General features: G+C 40.3%; 2 protein-coding genes across 2 annotated transcripts; both read left to right on the top strand.

The window, feature by feature from the left end:
• The first annotated feature begins 1,374 nt into the window (after positions 1–1,374).
• Positions 1,375–8,427, top strand: LOC129847427 (zinc finger protein 239-like). Its single transcript, XM_055915217.1, has 2 exons — positions 1,375–1,909; positions 5,501–8,427. The coding sequence occupies exons 1-2, from the start codon at positions 1,615–1,617 to the stop codon at positions 6,100–6,102; spliced, it is 897 nt and encodes a 298-aa protein (XP_055771192.1). The 5' UTR covers positions 1,375–1,614; the 3' UTR covers positions 6,103–8,427.
• A 3,163-nt stretch (positions 8,428–11,590) lies between these two features.
• Positions 11,591–23,826, top strand: LOC129847425 (zinc finger protein ZFP2-like). The gene is made up of 2 exons (XM_055915215.1): positions 11,591–12,147; positions 21,588–23,826. Exons 1-2 carry the CDS (start codon positions 11,847–11,849, stop codon positions 22,739–22,741), a joined length of 1,455 nt encoding a protein of 484 aa, XP_055771190.1. The 5' UTR covers positions 11,591–11,846; the 3' UTR covers positions 22,742–23,826.
• The last annotated feature ends 3,186 nt before the right edge of the window (positions 23,827–27,012 follow it).

Below are 27,012 nucleotides of genomic sequence, written 5' to 3'. Positions count from 1 at the left end.
TGCTGTCTAGCGATAGGATACTCCTCTTTCGGGTAAAGGATTCTTTGTAAGTTGAGAGGGGTGTATCTTGGCTATAAATGAAACTAAGAATTGTTTTGTAAGCACTCTCAGAGAATTCATTTATAGACACTGAATTGATCTGATAGTCAAAAAAGGGCTTTGGTGAAGCTTGTATATATATTAAAGATGGAATATATAATTTAACTCTGACTTGTGTGTGGTTGGCTCTCTCTCTCTCTTTATTGAGTAATACAGGAAATTACCACGACACATGCACTGTAAACTGTGGGACTTTATATAGACAGGTGTGTGCCTCTCCAAATCATGTCTAATCAAATGAATTTACCACAAGTGGACTCCAATCAAGCTGGAGAAACATCTCAAGGATGATCAATGGAATCAGGATGCATCTGAGCTCCATTTCGAGTCTCATAGCAAAGGGTCTGAATACTTAAGTAAATACATTTGCAAGAATGTTTACAAACCTGTTTTTGGTTTGTCATTATGTGGTATTGTGATGTCATTATGGGGTATTGTGATGTCATTATGGGGTATTGTGTGTAGATTGATGAGGGGAAAAATATTCAATTTTAGAATAAGGCTGTAATGTAACTGAATGTGGAAAAAGTGAAGGGGTCTGAATACTTAACGAATGCACTGTATACAGCTGGCAGAGTTTTCTACCATTGGCAGTTTTGTACACAGTCACGTGATACGTGGTACAGAAATGTCCAATCTTAGGAGAGTACATGGGAGGCACTATACTGTGTGTCTGCAGGTGTCTATCTGGTCAAAACCACTGATACAGGTGCCCCTCCACCCTCTGGTTGGGATTGATCATGTCTACAGAGAAACCTAGATTCAAATACTTAGATTTGTGTGTATTGGGTTGTGAAATTGTTAGATATTACTTGTTAGATATTACTGCACTGTCGGAGCAAGAACCACAAGCATTTCACTACACCCCCAATAACATCTGCTAAACACGTGTATGTGACCAATAAAATGTGATTTGATTTCGATTTTCAATAAACGTCCTATTTATCAAAGGTGCTTTTGGCTGGGGTCAAAATGACTCCAAAGGATTTGAGTCTGTTAAAAATCCAATTTGATACAGAAACACTAAACCATGATTTAGATTTATTAAGAACAAGTTGATTGTGGGTGTAAAGCTTGTTTTAAATTCTCACTCATTAAACACGAATCAATCAACACATGCTTCTCTTTGAACGGCATAATATAATATTACACTTTTATGAAATAAATGAAAAATTCCTCAACTGCGTTTCCCACTCCAGTCAGCAGACGGCGATGTGCGTCTTTTAGGTTCAGGCGATGCTGCCAGTGTGACGTATAATCTAGTGGACGGGACGCTTCTTCGACAACAACAGCTAGTCAGACACCTCGGTAGCTTTCTAGCAAACACAGCTACAACATTCACGCTCTTTACACTGTTTTGGTGTATATTAGTCGCTGTGTATTAAACACACTTCTGTTGTATGTACTTGTTGGCCCATTTAATTATATATTTACGTTGTTTGTCAGCTAGCTGGTTTGCTAAGTTAGCTTAGAACTAAGCTAGTCGCTAATGCTAGCTAGCTAACATTTCCGACCATGAGTTCACTAAGCTACTCTCCTCCTGCTACAGAAGTGGAGGTCTGCTGGACGGAGAAAGAAGCTTTCGTCAAAGAGGAGAAGGATGTTACAATACAAAAACAAGTAGAGGGTGAGGCTGTTAAGGTGAAAGAAGAAGAGAAAGACGTTACAATGAAAGAAGAGGAAGACGCGTTCAGAGTAAAAGAAGAGGAAGAGAAAGAGGAGGATGCAGTTTTTGGAGTGAAAGAGGAGGAGGGGGAGATGACTGTCACATTGGAGGAAGAAGAGGAGGTTGGAGATCCGTTTAACCCCAGTAAGTACCGTCTCTGCAGTCGTTGAACCAATATGCAGTAAAGGGGTTCTACACTTTAATGCTGTTCTGTAGGAATGGCTGAAGCTTCACTGTAACGTGTAGAACATCAATAGTGGACCATCAACAAAACGTTAACAATTGATCAAATGCATCCAATGACAATGCCTGAAATACTGTAGTCCTCAATATCTCCTATTAGCTTAGCCCAATATGCTTTTTACCGAAACAGGCAGGGAGTACGCTTTGTTATTGTTTCTACTGCTGATTGCTGCCCCCGTTACTCCTCAAGGTCCAAGGACTGTATGTTATTTTCAGAGGTAGACTGGCTCTGGCAGGTAAAATAGTCAAATAATGACCGGTTGCATCACCACCTGGTATGGCAACTGCTCGGCGCTACAGAGGGTAGTGCGAACAGCCCAGTACATAACTGTGGCCAAGCTTCCTGCCATCCAGGATCTATATAATAGGCGGTGTCAGAGGAAAGCCCACAAAATTGTCAGAGACTCCAGTCACCCAAGTTATAGACTGTTTTCTCTGCTACCGCACGGCAAGCGGTACCGCAGCGCCAAGTCTAGAACCAAAAGGCTCCTCAACAGCTTCTACCTCCAAGCCATAAGACTGCTGAACAATTCATGAAATCACCACCGGACAATTTGCATTGACCCCCCCCCCCCCCCTTTTGTGCACTGCTGCTACTCGCTGGTTGTTTCTTACCTATGCATAGTCACTACACTCCCCTACCTTCATGTACAGATTACCTCAACTAGCCTGTACCCCCGCACACTGACTCGGTACCGGTGCCCCCTGTATATAGCCTCCACACTGACTCAGTACCGGTGCCCCCTGTATATAGCCTCCACACTGACTCAGTACCGGTGCCCCCTGTATATAGCCTCCACACTGACTCAGTACCGGTGCCCCCTGTATATAACCTCCACACTGACTCAGTACCGGTGCCCCCTGTATATAGCCTCCACACTGACTCAGTACCGGTGCCCCCTGTATATAACCTCCACACTGACTCAGTACCGGTGCCCCCTGTATATAGCCTCCACACTGACTCAGTACCGGTGCCCCCTGTATATAGCCTCCACACTGACTCAGTACCGGTGCCCCCTGTATATAACCTCCACACTGACTCAGTACCGGTGCCCCCTGTATATAGCCTCCACACTGACTCAGTACCGGTGCCCCCTGTATATAGCCTCCACACTGACTCGGTACCGGTGCCCCCTGTATATAACCTCCACACTGACTCAGTACCGGTGCCCCCTGTATATAGCCTCCACACTGACTCAGTACCGGTGCCCCCTGTATATAACCTCCACACTGACTCGGTACCGGTGTCCCCTGTATATAGCCTCCACACTGACTCGGTACCGGTGCCCCCTGTATATAGCCTCCACACTGACTCAGTACCGGTGCCCCCTGTATATAGCCTCCACACTGACTCGGTACCGGTGCCCCCTGTATATAGCCTCCACACTGACTCAGTACCGGTGCCCCCTGTATATAGCCTCCACACTGACTCAGTACCGGTGCCCCCTGTATATAGCCTCCACACTGACTCGGTACCGGTGCCCCCTGTATATAGCCTCCACACTGACTCAGTACCGGTGCCCCCTGTATATAACCTCCACACTGACTCGGTACCGGTGCCCCCTGTATATAGCCTCCACATTGACTCGGTACCGGTGCCCCCTGTATATAACCTCCACACTGACTCAGTACCGGTGCCCCCTGTATATAGCCTCCACACTGACTCGGTACCGGTGCCCCCTGTATATAACCTCCACACTGACTCGGTACCGGTGCCCCCTGTATATAGCCTCGTTATTCTCATTGTGTTACTTTTTATTATTACTTTTTATTTTAGTCTACTTGGTAAATGTTTTCTTCTTCTTGAACTGCACTGTTGGTTAAGGGCTTGTAAGTAAAGAATTTCACTGTAAAGTCTAAGTTGGTGTCTTGACGGATTTGTAAAAAACGGTTTATCAAAAAACACTATACAGTGGGGAGAAGAAGTATTTGAAACACTGACGATTTTGCAGGTTTTCCTACTTACAAAAATCCAGAAAATCACATTGTATGATTTTTAAGTAATTAATTTGCATTTTATTGCATGACATAAGTATTTGATACATCAGAAAAGCAGAACTTAATATTTGGTACAGAAACCTTTGTTTGCAATTACAGAGATCATACGTTTCCTGTAGTTCTTGTCCAGGTTTGCACACACTGCAGCAGGGATTTTGGCCCACTCCTCCTCCATACAGACCTTCTCCAGATCCTTCAGGTTTTGGGGCTGTCGCTGGGCAATACGGACTTTCAGCTCCCTCCAAAGATTTCATATTGGGTTCAGGTCTGGAGACTGGCTAGGCCACTCCAGGACAGTAAGGATGATCAGGGATGTTCTCTTGAAAAGTGTGTGAATTTGACCATTTTGCTGTCCTGCTAAGCATTAAAAATGCAACGAGTACTTTTGGATGTCAAGGAAAAGTACTTAGGTAGTACTTTAAAGTATCTTTACTTAAGTACTTTGCACCTCTGCTTCAGACCACTGCAGTACATCTGTGATAAAGTGCGTCTCGGTGAGAGGTGTAGGAGTCAGGCGCAGGAGAGCAGGGATATCTGAGAAGCGTGTTTAATCATATAGTCCACCAATACAAAAATGGCACAGACGAAAATCCAAAAAAACTACGCTCTCGATATTCATGAACTCGTGCGAACGCACGGAGGAACAAACACAGTTCCGACACTTTACATACACAGTTCCGACACTTTACATACACATGCGTAATAGTGCGTAATAGTGAAAACAACAAACATCACATATAATCGAGCGCAAATACACACAAGCTTAATCCCGCACGAACTAAGGCAGGCAACAGGTGCCCTATATACACACAGAAATAAACGCAAATGAAACCAGGTGTGAAAAGGATCACAGACAAAACAAACAGAAAAGGAAAAGGGGACCCGTTGGCGGCTAGTAAACCGGCGACACCGACCGCCGAGCACCGCCCGAACAGGGAGAGGAGTTACCTTCGGTAGAAGTCGTGACAACATCATTGAAATTGTAATGAAATTTACATTTTAACTTCTAATTACTTCCACAAAGATGGCCGCCGGTCCGTCCAACCGTTGAATGTCAACTTGAATGGTCCTCTCTATTCTGTTTAATTTTTATGATTTCCAACAGGTTTCTTATGGAGGGTTGACAGCATAATTTAAAACAACTGATATTCCCATTCAAGTTCAACATTCTCTGATGTGTGGACCTCCCAACCATCTTTGTGGTTCAACTTGGAGGTCGAAATGTAAATTTTATGACCATTTAGTACACTTTTCGACCAAAACATGACACCCATGAGAACAAGATTAGATTTGGAGCTCTACATCATTTTTTTTTTTTATCTCACCAAGTTTACGTTTAATGATGTAATGTTGTGAAAACTGACCTTGTGTTATTGAGGAATGTAGGGGGGGGGGGGATCTAGTCTAGATTAAACCTCATAGGAAGACAGTTTTATCATGTGGAGGTTTCATTCAGGCCTCTGTTTAACTAAATAATATGTTTGTCTTTGGCAGGAGAAAGACCAGACTCTCCCTCTGACAGCAGGAAGAGTCCTTCAGGGGAACCAGACCCAGAGATGCCCAAACCAGCCAAAGGACATCACTGCTCCCACTGCGGAAAGAGTTTTACTAAGTTACGAAACCTAAAAGAGCATGAGAGGACACACACAGGAGAAAAGCCTTTCCAATGTTCCCAGTGTGGAAGGAGTTTTAGTCAGTTAGGGTGCCTGAAAATACATAAGAGAATACACTCTGGAGAGAAGCCTTACCGCTGCTCCCACTGTGGAATTACTTTTACCTGGTTAGGAAGCCTGAAGTCACATGAGAGAATACACACAGGAGAAAAGTCCTACCATTGTTCCCACTGTGGAAAGAGTTTTAGGTGGTTAGAAGGCCTGACAAAGCATGAGAGGACGCACACAGGAGAAAAGCCCTACCAATGCTCCCACTGTGGAAAGAGTTTTACTCAGTTGGGGAACCTGAAATCACATCAGAGGATACATACACAGAAGGAGAAGACCTACCACTGCTCTCATTGTGAGAAGACATTTTCCCAGTCAGAGGACCTGAAATCACATGAGAGAATAGAGAGGCTGTGTTCTGACTTATGTTTTTGACTGAGAATTTGTGTTTTTGTTCATGCCAAATGAAATCCTATTGTTTATATGAAATCATTAAAAAAACACCTTTACTTTTGTTTTTTTTCTCTGTAGACCTGATTATGTCAGATAAAATATTTTAAAATATGTATTTTTTTTCTTCTTATTAGCCTCGATTGATTGGATGCAAAATGTCAACCCTATGATGTTGTTCATTATATTATTTGCAAAATGTAAATTATATAAGTAAGTAGCCTTCTAGAACAGCTCATAGAAACAGGAGCCTTGTCTTGTATGATCCAGAACGTCTGTCTGACATTGTGAGAGTAATAAGGAAAATATTTTTAGTTTTCATTGTATTTCCATATCTTGACAGGCTATATATAATTTGACCGCATCAATGCATTTCTAACGATTACAATCTGTATAAAGTCCAGTAATTTGTTACATTAGAGGCACGTGTGAAAGGTAATCCATTCTGTAAATACTGTTAAAAGACTAAGAGATAATACATTTTGAAATGGAAGGAGAGATGTCTGATCTGCTCTGTTGGAACATTTTGCCACACTGCCATAGACGCCATCACACAACAGGTTGAAGTCAAAGAGGGGTTTCTTTGACATGATGTCATCAATGGGTTCCCAAATATGAGCAGAAGATGCTGCTGAATGTGTGGCCATGACTCACGACTCATTCAGTTCTGCAGAACAGCAGTGTGTTGCCTATACCCTTACAGGAGGAAGCTGTTGAGGGTGGATGGCTTATTGGGGAGTGTTGTCTACTCATTCAACGTATATTTACCTTCTTGCTAAAGCAACTTGAGTTATAATAGTCCTCTCTCTGTGTTCTTACTGGTTAATCTCTCTGTGTTCTTATTGGTTAATCTCTCTGTGTTCTTACTGGTTAATCTCTCTGTGTTCTTATTGGTTAATCTCTCTGTGTTCTTATTGGTTAATCTCTCTGTGTTCTAATGGGTTAATCTCTCTGTGTTCTTATTGGTTAATCTCTCTGTGTTCTTACTGGTTAATCTCTCTGTGTTCTTATTGGTTAATCTCTCTGTGTTCTTATTGGTTAATCTCTCTGTGTTCTTATTGGTTAATCTCTCTGTGTTCTTATTGGTTAATCTCTCTGTGTTCTTATTGGTTAATCTCTCTGTGTTCTTACTGGTTAATCTCTCTGTGTTTTTATTGGTTAATCTCTCTGTGTTCTTATTGGTTAATCTCTCTGTGTTCTTATTGGTTAATCTCTCTGTGTTCTTATTGGTTAATCTCTCTGTGTTCTTAAGCCACAACGGAGACAAATTAAAGCTGTACTCAAGTTGTAATCAAACTTTGACACGAGCACCTCTATTTCAGTCTCTGAAAAGTTTTATTTTTTCATCGCTTTTTTTGTTGTTGATTGTGTCATATTTCATGGTACGGTGTTGTATATTTTCCCCGTGGGCTTTATCAAAGGGATGATTTTGACCATATATGGTTAATTAGGGGCATTTCGAAATGCAAATAGCCAAGGTGGTGCAGTAGCACTGAAGCTCAGAACAATTTGTATTTTATAAATGGTTATCTCCTACCAGTGTGCTGTGACACTCGTAGGGTTGTTTGACAAATCACACCTTTTCTATGCCTACAAACATTCTAAATTCCATTCGAAAGTAGTATTTGGAATATATATATATATAATATATATAATAGTTTCTACACAATATTGATACATGAGGCTCCAGGACTCTTCGCTGGCCACTCCAAAATAGAACACTCCAGAACAGAACACTCCAGAACAGAACACTCCAGAACAGAACACTCCAGAACAGAAGACTCCAGAACAGAACACTCCAGATTTGATTTGAGTTCAGGGTTGTTGTCCTGCTGGAAGACCTACAACCTTCAACAGAGACACAGACGTCAATTCAATGTCTAGCAACTGGAACGAGCTGCAGAAAACAGTAAAACTGGACAGTTTTATATCTTCATTCAAAGACTCAATCATGGACACTCTTACTGACAGTTGAGGCTGCTTCGTGTGATGTATTGCTGTCTCTACCTTTGTGCTGTTGTCTCGGCCCAATAATGTTTGTACCATGTTTTGTGCTGCTGCCATGTTGTGCTGCTGCCATGTTGTGTTGTCATGTGTTGCTGCCTTGCTATGTTGTTGTCTTAGGTCTCTTTATGTAGTGTGGTGTCTCTCTTGTCGTGATGTGTGTTTTATCCTATATTTGTATTCATTTTTAATCCTAGTCCCCGTCCCCGCAGGAGGGCTTTTGCCTTCTGGTGGGCCTTCATTGTAAATAAGAATTTATTCTTAACTGACTTGCCTAGTTAAATAAAGGTTAAAAAACACACTCTATTATGCATGGGAATAATGCTGGTGTTTTTAATGTCCAACATGATGGTGTTTAATATCCAACATGATGGTGTTTAATATCCAACATGATGGTGTTTAATATCCAACATGATGGGGTTTTATATCCAACATGATGGTGTTTAATATCCAACATGATGGTGTGTTTTATATCCAACATGATGGTGTTTTATATCCAACATGATGGTGTTTTATATCCAACATGATGGTGTTTTATATCCAACATGATGGTGTTTTATATCCAACATGATGGTGTTTAAATATCCAACATGATGGTGTTTTATATCCAACATGATGGTGTTTAATATCCAACATGATGGTGTTTAATATCCAACATGATGGTGTTTTATATCCAACATGATGGTGTTTAATATCCAACATGATGGTGTTTAATATCCAACATGATGGTGTTTAATATCCAACATGATGGTGTTTAATATCCAACATGATGGTGTTTAATATCCAACATGATGGTGTTTTATATCCAACATGATGGGGTTTAATATCCAACATGATGGTGTTTAATATCCAACATGATGGTGTTTTATATCCAACATGATGGTGTTTTATATCCAACATGATGGTGTTTAATATCCAACATGATGGTGTTTTATATCCAACATGATGGTGTTTTATATCCAACATGATGGTGTTTAATATCCAACATGATGGGGTTTAAAAATCCAACATGATGGTGTTTAATATCCAACATGATGGTGTTTAATATCCAACATGATGGTGTTTAATATCCAACATGATGGTGTTTTATATCCAACATGATGGTGTTTTATATCCAACATGATGGTGTTTTATATCCAACATGATGGTGTTTTATATCCAACATGATGGTGTTTTATATCCAACATGATGGTGTTTAATATCCAACATGATGGTGTTTAATATCCAACATGATGGTGTTTTATATCCAACATGATGGTGTTTAATATCCAACATGATGGTGTTTAATATCCAACATGATGGTGTTTAATATCCAACATGATGGTGTTTTATATCCAACATGCTGGTGTTTTATATCCAACATGATGGTGTTTTATATCCAACATGATGGTGTTTAATATCCAACATGATGGTGTTTAATGTCCAACATGATGGTGTTTTATATCCAACATGATGGTGTTTTATATCCAACATGATGGTGTTTAATATATAAAATATATTTTTAATGAGCAACACAACATGACAACAACATGGTAGCAGCACAACATGACAACAACATGACAACAACATGGTAACAACATGGTAGCAGCACAACATGACAACAACATGACAACAACATGGTAGCAGCACAACATGACAACAACATGACAACAACATGGTAGCAACACAACATGACAACATGGTAGCAGCACAACATGACAACAACATGACAACAACATGGTAGCAGCACAACATGACAACAACATGACAACAACATGGTAGCAGCACAACATGACAACAACATGACAACAACATGGTAGCAGCACAACATGACAACAACATGACAACAACATGACAACAACATGGTAGCAGCACAACATGACAACAACATGGTAGCAGCACAACATGACAACAACATGGTAGCAGCACAACATGACAACAACATGGTAGCAGCACAACATGACAACAACATGACAACAACATGGTAGCAGCACAACATGACAACAACATGGTAGCAGCACAACATGACAACAACATGACAACAACATGGTAGCAGCACAACATGACAACAACATGACAACAACATGGTAGCAGCACAACATAACAACAACATGGTAGCAGCACAACATGGCAACAACATGGTAGCAGCACAACATGACAACAACATGGTAGCAACACAACATGACAACATGGTAGCAGCACAACATGACAACAGCACAACATGACAACAACACAACATGACAACAGCACAACATGACAACAACACAACATGACAACAGCACAACATGACAACAACATGGTAGCAACACAACATGACAAAAACATGACAGCAACATGGTAGCAGCACAACATGACAACAACATGGTAGCAGCACAACATGACAACAACATGACAACAACATGGTAGCAGCACAACATGACAACAACATGACAACAGCATGGTAGCAGCACAACATAACAACAACATGGTAGCAGCACAACATGACAACAACATGACAACAACATGGTAGCAGCACAACATGACAACAACATGACAACAGCATGGTAGCAGTACAACATGACAACAACATGGTAGCAGCACAACATGACAACAACATGGTAGCAGCACAACATGACAACAACATGACAACAACATGGTAGCAGCACAACATGACAACAACATGGTAGCAGCACAACATGACAACAACATGGTAGCAGCACAACATGACAACAACACAACATGACAACAACATGGTAGCAGCACAACATGACAACAACACAATATGACAACAACATGGTAGCAGCACAACATGACAACAACATGACAACAACATGGTAGCAGCACAACATGACAACAACATTGTAGCAGCACAACATGACAACAACATGGTAGCAACAACACATGACAACAACATGACAACAACATGGTAGCAGCACAACATGACAACAACATGACAACAACATGACAACAACATGGTAGCAGCACAACATGACAACAACATGACAACAACATGGTAGAGGCACAACATGACAACAACATAGTAGCAACACAACATGACAACATGGTAGCAGCACAAAGCATTGTACACACATTATTGGCCACAGACAACAGCACAAAGAGGAAGAAGGTAGAGACAACAATACATCAGGCAAAGCAGCCACAACTGACAACTGACATTATATTGTCAGGATTGGAGTTAAATCCTTAACTAGGTATTAATTTATTAAAATGTTATTAATTAAGCAGACTCATATCAAACCAACAACCCTGGCGTTGCGTGCGCCATGCTTTACCAACTGTGCGACACAGAACTATTCTACCATTATATATTCATAATGTACATATTCACATGTAGCTACAGGTCTGCATAGACGAAAGTATTGGCTGTAAGAAGTCAGACAAAACATATTTGCTCATCTTTAAATTAATAAACAATGTAGTGAATATTTTTTTAAACTGCTTTAATCATTCCAGTCAGCTGACGGCGATATGCGTCTTCAGATGGTGACGTCATATCTAGTGGACCACACGACACCGGAAGCTGTTTCAACAACACGGATGCTGACTCATTCAACCACCTCCGTAGCCTGGTAGCCAACAAACAACCGAAAACATTGAAGCTCTTTGGACCAATATTGATCTCGGTGTTTTTAACACAATCCTCTTTACGTATCTACTATTTAACTTAAGCGTAACTTGTTTGCTCAATTTACACATTTGTTGATTATACTGAACCTAAGCTAATCGTCAATGCTAGCTAGCCCACCATGAGCTCTCCAAGCTACTCTCCTCCTGCTAAAGAAGAGGTCTGCTGGACGGAGAAAGAGGGCCTGTGGCTGAACGTTGTCGTGAAAGAAGAGGGGGAAGAGGAGAATGTCTCAGTAAAAGGAGAGGAAGATGCTTTCAGAATGAAAGAGGAGGAAGAGGAGGCTATCAGTATCACGTTTAAAGAAGAGGAAGAACCTTTTGGAGTGGAAGAGGAGGCTATCTCAATAAAAGAGGAGGAGGAAGACGTTTGGAGAGATGAAGAGGGAGAGGAAGAGGAGACTGAAGATCTGATTAACACCAGTGAGTACTGTCTTAAAAACACAGCCAGAAACTCTGCAGTTGTTGAACTAATGTGTGGTTTTAAAGCCAAAGGGGCATTGCACTGAAATGTGCTCCTCACCAGAACCCCAAATATAAGCTCGTAAACCTCCGTTGTGTGTAAACAATGCAAATGTAAACAAACACTGTATTTGACTCAAAACGTATTTAAAACGATCATTTTGATCTCATGGTCGGTCCTTGCATCCACAGCTCTGTCTATGAATTAGAGTTGTTCCATTCCTTCAAGCCCTCAGCTACTCTCCCCTGTCTGTTCATTAGGACAGTGGAGACTGAATTAGAGTTGTTCCATTCCTTCAAGCCCTCCGCTACTCTCCCCTATCTGTTCATTAGGACAGTGGAGACTATGAATTAGAGTTGTTCCATTCCTTCAAGCTACTCTCCCCTATCTGTTCATTAGGACAGTGGAGACTGAATTAGAGTTGTTCCATTCCTTCAAGCCCTCCGCTACTCTCCCCTATCTGTTCATTAGGACAGTGGAGACTGAATTAGAGTTGTTCCATTCCTTCAAGCCCTCCGCTACTCTCCCCTATCTGTTCATGAGGACAGTGGAGACTGAATTAGAGTTGTTCCATTCCTTCAAGCCCTCCCCTACTCTCCCCTGTCTGTTCATTAGGACAGTGGAGACTGAATTAGAGTTGTTCCATTCCTTCAAGCCCTCCGCTACTCTCCCCTATCTGTTCATTAGGACAGTGGAGACTGAATTAGAGTTGTTCCATTCCTTCAAGCCCTCCGCTACTCTCCCCTGTCTGTTCATTAGGACAGTGGAGACTGAATTAGAGTTGTTCCATTCCTTCAAGCCCTCCGCTACTCTCCCCTATCTGTTCATTAGGACAGTGGAGACTGAATTAGAGTTGTTCCATTCCTTCAAGCCCTCCGCTACTCTCCCCTATCTGTTCATTAGGACAGTGGAGACTGAATTAGAGTTGTTCCATTCCTTCAAGCCCTCCGCTACTCTCCCCTATCTGTTCATGAGGACAGTGGAGATATACAACGTTTAAGTACCAAATCAAGTGTTATTGGTCACATACACATGGTAAGCAGATGTTAATGAAATGCCATTTTATTTCTTCGGCCTCCTGAGGTTGAAGAGACGCTGTTGCACCTTCTTCACTACACTGTCTGACCATTTCAGTTTGTCTGTGATGTGTACGCCGAAGAACTGAAAAGTTTCCGCCTTCTCCTCTCCCCTCGGCTACACTCCCCTATCTTTTTATTAGGACACTGAAGCGTTTAATGACCAATAACAGGGGAGGTTCACATTTTTTAGAGGTATGAGGGGTATGGCTCTACCTTTCTCACTCATTATTATCCATGATCCATTCATGATTATCCCTAATCGTGTTAGCATCCACATTAATATACAAGTGTTCAGAAACATATTCTATTCTTGTGACTCGTATGACACGATACATTATTTACCGTTCATTTCTGTTGGGTACAACATCATCTGAAACGCAACCAAAACAAACTGCAAATGCATCCAACATGTTTGTAGAGTCACAAGCTCGAGGTAGTTATTATGTTGTAGGAATGTGAGACCAAATACTACACTTATGACTACTTCAATACACATAGAAGTGAATTTTGGCCAAATACTTATGACGCATTCAAATGTGAGAGACTAGATACATGAAGTCATTTTATTTCTAAATGGTAGAACAGATACCCTGAAAATACCCTCAAATAAAAGGTGACGTTCTGTGCTGTCTCATATGAAACATTTGATCTCATATCTAAAATTCTGGAGTATAGAGTCACATAAAACTGTTATCTTCCCTGTCTGAGTAAATACGTAGGGGAGTATATATCGTTTATTTAAGCAATTAGGCCCGTATACCACAGGTATGTCAAAACATTTATTTTTACTGCTCTAATTACCTTGGTAACCTGTTTATAAAAGCAATAAGGCACCCCGGGGGTTTGTGGTATATGGCCAATATACCACGGCTAAGGGCTGTTCTTAGGCACAGTCCAACTCTCATATTACCTGACCTCTTTACTAACCTGTAAGAGTAGGAGTTACCCTACCCAATCACAGGGATGGATAACTGTAAATTCCAACTGCTGCTACAGACGTAGGAAAAACAGCTGAGGCATTCCATGTCATTTCAGCAACTTGAAATGTAATTTGATCTCTGAGGTGAAGCTAATTGATTAGCCCTTTTGATTTATAAGGATTCACATAATATTCAATAAATATAGGGTCCAACATCCAATTAGGACCAAACTTCTTTTCCTACCTTTTGAGTAGACATTAGGAATCCAACAACTAGTATATATGTTTTTAATAGACAGCTACTATCTATCTACTTAAATCTGGAATAAAAAGGTCCCACGGTTGTGTGAAGTGTTTTTGGAGAGACAGAAAGGAGAGGGGGACCCTTGTCCTCCATTACTACTGGACTGCTAATATTCACAACCTTTTGGGTTTTTACATTAAAAAATAAATATATATATATTTCAGACAATGACGGCCTAGGAACATTCATAGAGGAGGAAGGACCGGTGTGTTCCTTTAGGGAAAAGAACTCATGTCAAACACCATCCCTGCTCTCCTTAGTCTGTGCTCCACTACCATCCCTGGTCTCCTTAGTCTGTGCTCCACTACCATCCCTGGTCTCCTTAGTCTGTGCCCCTCCATCCCTGGTCTCCTTAGTCTGTGCTGCACTACCATCCCTGGTCTCCTTAGTCTGTGCTCCACTACCATCCCTGGTCTCCTTAGTCTGTGCCCCTCCATCCCTGGTCTCCTTAGTCTGGGCTCCACTACCATCCCTGGTCTCCTTGGTCTGTGCTCCACTACCATCCCTGGTCTCCTTAGTCTGTGCTCCACTAGCATCCCTGGTCTCCTTAGTCTGTGCCCCTACCATCCCTGGTCTCCTTAGTCTGTGCTCCACTACCATCCCTGGTCTCCTTAGTCTGTGCTCCACTATCATCCCTGGTCTCCTTAGTCTGTGCTCCACTAGCATCCCTGGTCTCCTTAGTCTGTGCCCCTACCATCCCTGGTCTCCTTAGTCTGTGCTCCACTACCATCCCTGGTCTCCTTAGTCTGTGCTCCACTACCATCCCTGGTCTCCTTAGTCTGTGCCCCTACCATCCCTGGTCTCCTTAGTCTGTGCTCCACTACCATCCCTGGTCTCCTTAGTTTGTGCTCCACTACCATCCCTGGTCTCCTTAGTCTGTGCTCCACTACCATCCCTGGTCTCCTTAGTCTGTGCTCCACTACCATCCCTGGTCTCCTTAGTCTGTGCTCCACTACCATCCCTGGTCTCCTTAGTCTGTGCCCCTACCATCCCTGGTCTCCTTAGTCTGTGCTCCACTACCATCCCTGGTCTCCTTAGTCTGTGCTCCACTACCATCCCTGGTCTCCTTAGTCTGTGCTCCACTACCATCCCTGGTCTCCTTAGTCTGTGCTCCACTACCATCCCTGGTCTCCTTAGTCTGTGCCCCTACCATCCCTGGTCTCCTTAGTCTGTGCTCCACTACCATCCCTGGTCTCCTTAGTCTGTGCCCCTACCATCCCTGGTCTCCTTAGTCTGTGCTCCACTACCATCCCTGGTCTCCTTAGTCTGTGCTCCACTACCATCCCTGGTCTCCTTAGTCTGTGCTCCACTACCATCCCTGGTCTCCTTAGTCTGTGCTCCACTACCATCCCTGGTCTCCTTAGTCTGTGCTCCACTACCATCCCTGGTCTCCTTAGTCTGTGGCCCTACCATCCCTGGTCTCCTTAGTCTGTGTGTTTTCTTCTAAAATGTATCACAATACCCCATTATGCCAAAGCAAAAACAGGTTTAGATTTTTTGCAAATATATTGAAACTATTCCCCAGGATAACTAGTCTCAGAGTAATGTAAGATCCCAGGATAACTAGTCTCAGAGTAATGTAAGAACCCAGGATAACTAGTCTCAGAGTAATGTAAGATCCCAGGATAACTAGTCTCAGAGTAATGTAAGATCCCAGGATAACTAGTCTCAGAGTAAAGTAAGATGCCAGGATAACTAGCATCGGAGTAATGTTAGATCCCAGGATAACTAGTCTCAGAGTAATGTAAGATCCCAGCATAACTAGTCTTAGAGTAATGTAAGATCCCAGGATAACTAGTCTCAGAGTAATGTTAGATCCCAGGATAACTAGTCTCAGAGTAATGTAAGATCCCAGGATAACTAGTCTCAGAGTAATGTAAGATCCCAGGATAACTAGTCTCAGAGTAATGTAAGATCCCAGGATAACTAGTCTCAGAGTCATGTAAGATCCCAGGATAACTAGTCTCAGAGTAATGTAAGATCCCAGGATAACTCGTCTCAGAGTAATGTAAGATCCCAGGATAACTAGTCTCAGAGTAATGTAAGATCCCAGGATAACTAGTCTCAGAGTAATGTAAGATCCCAGGATAACTAGTCTCAGAGTAATGTAAGATCCCAGGATAACTAGTCTCAGAGTAATGTAAGATCCCAGGATAACTAGTCTCAGAGTAATGTTAGATCCCAGGATAACTCGTCTCAGAGTAATGTAAGATGCCAGGATAACTCGTCTCAGAGTAATGTAAGATCCCAGGATAACTCGTCTCAGAGTAATGTTAGATCCCAGGATAACTCGTCTCAGAGTAATGTAAGATCCCAGGATAACTAGTCTCAGAGTAATGTAAGATCCCAGGATAACTAGTCTCAGAGTAATGTTAGATCCCAGGATAACTAGTCTCAAGAGTAATGTAAGAACCCAGGATAACTAGTCTCAGAGTGATGTAAGATCCCAGGATAACTAGTCTCAGAGTAATGTAAGATCCCAGGATAACTCGTCTCAGAGTGATGTAAGATCCCAGGATAACTAGTCTCAGAGTAATGTAAGATGCTGGAAAAAGAAGCTGAAAAGAATAACAGAACGGCACCATTAGAACTAAAATGTGTCGCCTGGATGTCAGACCCCAAACCCTCCAAACTGTAAATAAATAATAAAATGTGTCTCCTGGATGTCAGACCCCCAACCCTCCAAACTGTAAATAAATAATAAAATGTGTCTCCTGGATGTCAGACCCCCAACCCTCCAAACTGTAAATAAACAATAAAATGTGTCGCCTTGATGTCAGACCCCCAACCCTCCAAACTGTAAATAAATAATCAAATGTGAATCCTGGATGTCAGACCCCCAACCCTCCAAACTGTAAATAAATAATAAAATGTGTCTCCTGGATGTCAGACCCCCAACCCTCCAAACTGTAAATAAATAATATATTGTGTCTCCTGGATGTCAGACCCCCAACCCTCCAAACTGTAAATAAATAATATAATGTGTCTCCTGGATGTCAGACTCCCAACCCTCCAAACTGTAAATAAATAATAAAATGTGTCTCCTGGATGTCAGACCCCCAACCCTCCAAACTGTAAATAAATAATAAAATGTGTCGCCTTGATGTCAGACCCCCAACCCTCCAAACTGTAAATAAATAATCAAATGTGTCGCCTGAATGTCAGACCCCCAACCCTCCAAACTGTAAATAAATAATAAAATGTGTCTCCTTGGCAACATTAGAACCTCGGCACGTTTACTGTATATGTCGAGACAAAGGAATGATGTAAACAAATAATCCAAAATATTTTTGTCAATGAGACAGTATATAAACAAAGGAATGACCGGACCCCCTTTGACTGGAAAAGGAAAACTAAGGAAAACTAGATGATCAAAACATTAGATCACATCAAATAAGCCTGAGTGGTTTCACCTCCTCCCAGACTATACTGGATACTACAGTTATAACTACATCGTTATACAGGATACTACAGTTATACTGGATACTACAGTTATACAGGATACTACAGTTATAACTATACATAGTTATACAGGATACTACAGTTATAACTATACATAGTTATACAGGATACTACAGTTATACAGGATACTACAGTTATACAGGATACTACAGTTATACTGGATACTACAGTTATACTGGATACTACAGTTATACAGGATACTACAGTTATAACTATACATAGTTAAACAGAATACTACAGTTATACAGGATACTACAGTTATAACTATACATAGTTATACAGGATACTACAGTTATACAGGATACTACAGTTATAACTATACATAGTTATACAGGATACTACAGTTATACAGGATACTACAGTTATAACTATACATAGTTATACAGGATACTACAGTTATACTGGATACTACAGTTATAACTATACATAGTTATACAGGATACTACAGTTATAACTATACATAGTTATACAGGATACTACAGTTATACAGGATACTAGAGTTATAAATATACATAGTTATACAGGATACTACAGTTATAAATATACATAGTTATACAGGATACTACAGTTATACGGGATAGTACAGTTATAACTATACATAGTTATACAGGATACTACAGTTATACAGGATACTACAGTTATAACTATACATAGTTATACAGGATACTACAGTTATAACTATACATAGTTATACAGGATACTACAGTTATACTGGATACTACAGTTATACGGGATACTACAGTTATACAGGATACTACAGTTATACAGGATACTACAGTTATAACTATACATAGTTATACAGGATACTACAGTTATACAGGATACTACAGTTATACAGGATACTACAGTTATACAGGATACTACAGTTATACAGGATACTACAGTTATAACTATACATAGTTATACAGGATACTACAGTTATACAGGATACTACAGTTATAACTATACATAGTTATACAGGATACTACAGTTATACAGGATACTACAGTTATACAGGATACTACAGTTATACAGGATACTACAGTTATACAGGATACTACAGTTATAACTATACATAGTTATACAGGATACTACAGTTATACAGGATACTACAGTTATACAGGATACTACAGTTATACAGGATACTACAGTTATAACTATACATAGTTATACAGGATACTACAGTTATACAGGATACTACAGTTATACAGGATACTACAGGTATACAGGATACTACAGTTATACAGGATACTACAGTTATAACTATACATAGTTATACAGGATACTACAGTTATACAGGATACTACAGTTATACAGGATACTACAGTTATACAGGATACTACAGTTATACAGGATACTACAGTTATAACTATACATAGTTATACAGGATACTACAGTTATAACTATACATAGTTATACAGGATACTACAGTTATACAGGATACTACAGTTATACAGGATACTACAGTTATACAGGATACTACAGTTATACTGGATACTACAGTTATACAGGATACTACAGTTATAACTATACATAGTTATACAGGATACTACAGTTATACAGGATACTACAGTTATAACTATACATAGTTATACAGGATACTACAGTTATAACTATACATAGTTATACAGGATACTAAAGTTATACAGGATACTACAGTTATAACTATACACAGTTATACAGGATACTACAGTTATACAGGATACTACAGTTATACAGGACACTACAGTTATACAGGATACTACAGTTATACAGGATACTACAGTTATACAGGATACTACAGTTATAACTATACATAGTTATACAGGATACTACAGCTATAACTATACATAGTTATACAGGATACTACAGTTATACAGGATACTACAATTATACAGGATACTACAGTTATACAGGATACTACAGTTATACAGGATACTACAGTTATAACTATACTTATAACTATATAACTATTACTCTGGTAAAGACAGTTATGCCGTGCTCCATGTTCGATCCAACATCCCTAACAAATTGATGTTTATAATGTGTTATTGTCTGCTTGATTTACAGTAGGGTATCTTTAGTCTGTTTGGACACAGAGATACTTAGCTCATAATGTGTAGAGAACTGTTCCTTGATGGATAGGCTATTGTACAACACACAGAGCTATTTTCCTTTTATTTGTTGTTAGGTGAAGTTATGGGTCCTACAGTAGGTCTATGTTGTTGTTAGGGGAAGTTATGGGTCTTACATTAGGTCTATGTTATTGTTAGGTAATGTTATGGGTCCTACAGTAGGTCTATGTTGTTGTTATGGGTCCTAGAGTACACTATGTATGTCATGCAATAACAACCAACGTTCTTCTTCGTTCATTACAGGTATATTTGTTGTTAGGTGAAGTTATGGGCCAATTTGGCAAACAGTGTACAAACCCTCATTGTCAGGTTGATGGAAAAGCTAGCCAAAGAGCATTTTACTGGTTGAAGTGTATTTTAAATACAAAGCGGTTGATTTGCGATGATGACACAAACATTATATTAAGCAGGACATTCAAACGAGCCTTACAATTATAATCCAAAGTAGTGTGAAATGTACTCATAAGCAACCTGGAAATGGAGGCTACTCCCATGAGTTTTTCCCCATTCACATTCAGAATACATTGTGAAAAACTAAAATCTTTGCTCACCATTTTTGCTCCAGGCAGATATACTACATCCATAACTAGTGGTTTCCTCATTACCAGATACACTACATCCATAACTAGTGGTTTCCTCATTACTAGATATACTACATCCATAACTAGTGGTTTCCTCATTACCAGATATACTACATCCATAACTAGTGGTTTCCTCATTACTAGATATACTACATCCATAACTAGTGGTTTCCTCATTACCAGATACACTACATCCATAACTAGTGGTTTCCTCATTACCAGATATACTACATCCATAACTAGTGGTTTCCTCATTACCAGATATACTACATCCATAACTAGTGGTTTCCTCATTACCAGATATACCACATCCATAACTAGTGGTTTCCTCATTACCAGATATACTACATCCATAACTAGCGGTTTCCTCATTACCAGATATACTACATCCATAACTAGTGGTTTCCTCATTACCAGATATACTACATCCATAACTAGTGGTTTCCTCATTACCAGATATACTACATCCATAACTAGTGGTTTCCTCATAAGCAGATATACTACATCCATTACTAGTGGTTTCCTCATTACCAGATATACTACATCCATAACTAGTGGTTTCCTCATTACCAGATATACTACATCCATAACTAGTGGTTTCCTCATTAGAAGGGAGGAGTTTCTACAACCAAATTGCATTTGCATCGCCCTCGTGCCGCAATTGTATTAAACACAGAAAGGAGCCTATATTGGAGACCAAAAGTCGTCTGGCACACTGCTTAGAGTTTCAACAACATGAATAACTTATTTCTAGTCTACAATCTTAGATGTTACTACTAATGTGAAAACAAGACAAAATATGACTATTCTTGCTCCTTTTAAGACAAATGTCAAATCATTACATTCATTACAGACGTCAATTGTTGTACAACTTCATGGCTACGCTGTCTGCATCACTTTTTACAGTGGATTTCCGCTGTTGTGGGCCTTTAACCATCTGTCTGACTTTGTTGTTCACACAGGAGAGAGACGGGACTACCGTGGGTCCTCTGGGGAGCCTCAACAACCTCATGATGCTGACAAGGCAGAGAAGAGTCTCTCCACATCAGAACACCTCAAGAAACACCTGCAGAGATCCACAGGGAAGAAACCTCACTGCTCTGACGGTGGGAAGAGATTCACCTCCTCAGCAGGCATTAAAATTCATCAGAGAATCCACACAGTGGAGAAACCTTATAGCTGTACTCAATGTGGGAAGAGTTTTACCCATTCAACCAGCCTGATATCACACCAGAGAACACACACAGGAAAGACATCTTACATCTGTAGCTGTGGTATATGTGGGAAGAGTTTTACTCGGCTAAGCACCCTGATATCACACCAGAGAACACACACAGGAGAGAAACGAGAGAAACCGTATAGCTGTGATGAATGTGGGAAGAGTTTTTATACATCTAGCCATCTTATTGTACACCAAAGAACACACACAGGAGAGAAATCGTATAGTTGTACTCAGTGTGGGAAGAGTTTTTTTACATCTAGCTATCTGAAGAGGCACCAGAGAACACACACAGGAGAGAAACCTTTTAGCTGTACTCAATGCGGTAAGAGTTTTACTCAGCTAAGCAACCTGATATCACACCAGAGAACACACTCAGGAGAGAAACCGTATAGCTGTAATGAATGTTGGAAGAGTTTTACTCACCTAAGCAGCCTGACATCACACCAGAGAACACACACAAGAGATAAACCATATAGCTGTCATGAATGTGAGAAGAGTTTTATTAGCCTAAGCAGCCTGATGTCACACCAGAGAACACACACAGGAGAGAAACCGTTCAGCTGTGATCAATGTGGGAAGAGTTTTACTCAGCTAAGCGGCATGATATCACACCGGAGAACACACACGGGAGAGAAACCATATAGCTGTGATCAATGTGGGAAGAGTTTTGCTACATCTGGCCAGCTGACTTCACACCAGATAACACACACAGGAGAGAAACGTTATAGCTGTGATCAATGTGGGAAGAGTTTTGTTCAATCTGGCAATCTAAAAGTTCACCAGAGAACACACACAGGAGAGAAATCTTATAGCTGTAATCAATGTGACAAGAGATACTCTAATAAAAGGTGTCTGATCAAACATCAGAAAATACATGAAGGAGTTGTTTCATGATATCAATAAAATGATGTCACAATGTAGAATGTTTTAACATTGTAGTAGGAGTATTTTAATGATGTCACAATGTAGAACCCTAAACGTTTGTCCCCTGTTCTATTGATTTCAACATGATATGGATATTAGCCTCAGGGGGAAAATCCAGGCTCTGAAATGGAAGAGTACTATTTATGTGATTTAACAAAAAGTGAATACCACAAAAAGAGCTGTGTTACACTTACCACGTTGGTGACCCACTTGAATCAAAATGCAACACTTCAAAATGTAGCTAATTGTTTACCACAAGTTGTCCTCTAACCAGTGATGTACACATTACTCCCAGATTCTGTGTGGTTTTTGAGCTGCTAGTTTTAACAGGACGTGCAACCTCATCTCCCTCCTGTCACACAATTAATTTCAACATGATATCGATGAGTGATGACAAATAAGTGTTGTGTTCCTTTCTTTAGGGACCCCTAAATTTAAATGCTTCACTCCAGAATGTAGCTGACTGTCTTCTGCAGGTTGTCCACTAATCAGTGAGGTAAAATATATCTCCCATTTCCATGTGTTTTTTTGTTGTGTTAGTTTCAACAGCACATACAACCTGATTTCCCCCCTAATTGATATCAGTGATTTATTGCTACTTGTCAAAACAACAGCGTTTTTGGTGCTTGTGCAGTTAATAAGGAGCTTGTTTAAAAAATACAAGTAATGTGATTATTGTGGCAGTTTGTGTATATCGTACATTTTATGTTTAGGTTTTCAATATATCACAAACTGTTTCTGCATATTGGTTATTGATTTAGACACATTATAACTGTGTTTTGACATTGGCCCACTGTTCCTAGGCCGTCGTTGTTAAATAAAAAGTAGAGTTCTAGAATCTAGTGAGTTTAAGGATTCTATAGAAAGAAAAATGCTGCCATTTTAATATTTGAGAAATTAACCAATGATATTAGGCCACTCTTGGCCATGATTACAGACACCTGTGTGTCTTGACGCTATATATAAACGAGTCAACCCGCAGTGTCTGTGATTGTACCTTGATGAAGACAGCTTGCCTGTCGAAACGTTGGTAAATTAAATATTTTTTCATCTGAGCTAGTGTGCGGCTCTCCTTTATTTTTTGAGGTTGGACTTTAGCACGTCTAGCTCGTTAGCACGTAGGACGCACTGATTGGTGTCACCTCGTTAGTCAGTATGTGTTACACCTGTGCTGGCTTGTCCATCTCGTTAGTGGGAAGGTGTTTCACCTGAGCAGGTCCAGGTTCTATTTAAGAGTGTCTGGCCCAGTGCTCCAGTTGTCTTGATAGATGTGGAGAGTCAACACCTTTAGTTGCTCCACCTTTTTGGTTTGCTTCCTGTCTTTAAGTTTGGTGTGGGTTTTTCTTTTGTTTGCCTCTTCTTGGGCAGATTTAGTGGGTGTCATGGTGGGTGTCTTTTAGGTCCCAGTTGTTACCAGTCAATTTTCAATCGATGCCCCCGTAGTGTCTTTCAGAGACCCTCCTAAAAAACAAGTTATGTTTTGGGTTGGATGTAGCATTATATTGTTAATATTTGAATCAATGGCATTTCCTTTGCAATGCTCATTATTCTTTCAGTTGTTCTTTGTTTTTTATCCTCAATATTTCTGTTTTTTTTTTTCATTGTATTTTTTCTGAGAAGCCATTGTGTTGCACCCATGTCTGAAATGTGCTTAGGTCCCAGTTGTTGTTACTAGTCAATTTACATGGACACCCTTATAGTGCCTTTCAGAACCCTCCTAAAAAACAAGCTAATATTTTGGGTTGGTTATTGCATCCAATAAATATTTTAATCAATGGAATTTCCTTAAAATATTCATTATTCTTCTGTTTGTGTCTTTTTGATTATTTTCATTGTCTTTTATTTGTCTTTTTCTTGTTCCTGTTCCCCTGTGTGCTGTATAAATAAAGCTTGATTTGATTTCAACAACATTTTATTTTTATTTCACCTTTATTTCACCAGGTGACCATGATGTCATAATGATAGTTTAACCAGGTGGCCATGATGTCATAATGATAGTTTAACCAGGTGACCATGATGTCATAATGATAGTTTAACCAGGTGGCTATGATGTCATAATGATAGTTTAACCAGGTAGGCCATGATGTCATAATGATAGTTTAACCAGGTAGGCCAGTTGAGAACAAGTTCTCATTTACAACTGCGACCTGGCCAAGATAAAGCAAAGCAGTGCGACAAAAAAACAACACAGAGTTACACATAAACAAACGTACAGTCAGTAACACAAAATATATATATACAGTGTGTGTAAATGGAGTACGGAGGTAAGGCAATAAATAGGCCCATAGTGGCGAAATAACTACAATCTAGCAATTAAATGGATCAAACAGATCAATCCCACATTTCCAGCCTGCTGAAGGTGTGGTGGAGTGGTAAACACCACCCCCGGCTCTACCGGGGGCTCTAGGTGGTCTCCCACAGCTCTGCTGGTGGAGTGGTAAACACCACCCCCGGCTCTACCAGGGGCTTGAGGTGGTCTCCTACAGCTCTGCTTATGTCTTGTTCTGCTGCCTTATTGTTCCATTTCTTGACTGCCCCTGCAACACAGAAACCAATTTAGTCATATTATATAAAACACTCAAAGTAATGGATATGGAGCATCTATGGCCTCAGTTACACCTGGCACCTAAATGTGACTTCCATCATCTGATCACTCCAAGCTGCATTAGGTTCAGATCTACCAGGGTGGGCCTTGACATAGTCTGGATGCAGTCAGGCCACCAAATATGCATCAGCAATGTAAAGAGAGGTGGTGAATGAGTGGGGAAAAGTACATTCTACACAAATGACCTTCATAATAGCAAATAACAAATGTGTGTGCCTGAGGGGAAATTAACTTTCATACAGCCAAAAGGGATGAGAAATTACACCAATATCTGTGGACAATTTGCACTAATGTAAATAAACATGGATTATGGAACATATTCCCTTTTGCTTACGTGATGAACCGCTAAGGGGACATAAATATTGACCATCTAAACCATCTGTGACCTCTCACCTCTCTGGCTGTAGAAGTGTTCTTCCTAACCAGTCCCTCAACAGCTCTCTGACTGAGCTCCACCCTCACTGGGTCTTCAGAGGAGAGGAAGGCTGAGGAGGGATGGAAGGATGAATGGATCAGTCAGTCAATAAAGTGTAGAGCTGCTGTCTATGCTGTCTGACAAAATCACTATTTTAGTAGTTCATTAAAGTAAATAAGGCTTTATGACTGCTGAATACCAACTATCAATCACTTAGATCATGTATTTTCAGGTAGAGATACATCCTTGGGACGTCCCTAGCCTGTTGAAGTTGACATTTAAAATGGTTAAGGTTAGGGTTTATGGTAGGGATGTTCCAAGGATCCCAGATAGCATTGACCATTGTGCATTCTTCTGTCTCTTTTACATAGCAGGTGATGGGTTCTGATTTCTGTACTTTTAAATATGAAATCCTTATTATATGAAAATTCTCACTTTTGTGATAATGAACTAGCTAACGTTAATTAACTAACTAACTAAGGACGGTGACCTGTCCAGACGAGACCTGTTACAACGATCTGAATCGTCAATGGAGGTCTTCCTCTTCATATAGCCTGCTACAGCATGCAATACTATTAACTCACAAGGGGGCATAACGTTACATGTACAATACTATCCCATTTTGGAAACGTTATATGGACCATACTATCCCATTTTGGAAACGTTACATGTACAATACTATCCCATTTTGGAAACGTTACATGTACAATACTATCCCATTTTGGAAACGTTACATGTCCGCCCCCTTGTGGAGGGAAATTAATATCTTAGATGGTATCTGTAGATGGGATTCAAATGCATAATGGTATTAATACAGTGTCTAGACTACCTCTTTTGTATAAATGCCCTTCAGAATCCAAGCACAGTATTGCCTTGCAGCAAAATGTTGCGTTTAATCTTTCAAGTCAGCCTGATAAAATATTAAACAATTTGTGTACAAAGATATCTTGAAATGTGATATTAGGCCTGTATGGCAGTACTGTTACTGTATGGCAGTACTATATTGGCTAGTGCTTTCTCCAATATTGTTGTTTATCTTTCATTTGCTGTATTGGACTTGTGATTTCATGAAATTATATTATATGATATCCCTGTGGCGCTAGGCTAGGCTATGCTAGTCAGCGTTTCTGATGAGAATGATCCCGGATCCGGGATGGGTAGTCCAGAAAGGTTTTAACCTGCAGGAATATTTTCACATTTCTATCTTATGGTTAGTTCCTA

The sequence above is a fragment of the Salvelinus fontinalis genome, unplaced genomic scaffold, assembly GCF_029448725.1.
Source record: "Salvelinus fontinalis isolate EN_2023a unplaced genomic scaffold, ASM2944872v1 scaffold_0837, whole genome shotgun sequence".
Classification (NCBI taxonomy): domain Eukaryota; kingdom Metazoa; phylum Chordata; class Actinopteri; order Salmoniformes; family Salmonidae; genus Salvelinus; species Salvelinus fontinalis.
This window is presented reverse-complemented; position numbering and strand designations above follow the sequence as displayed.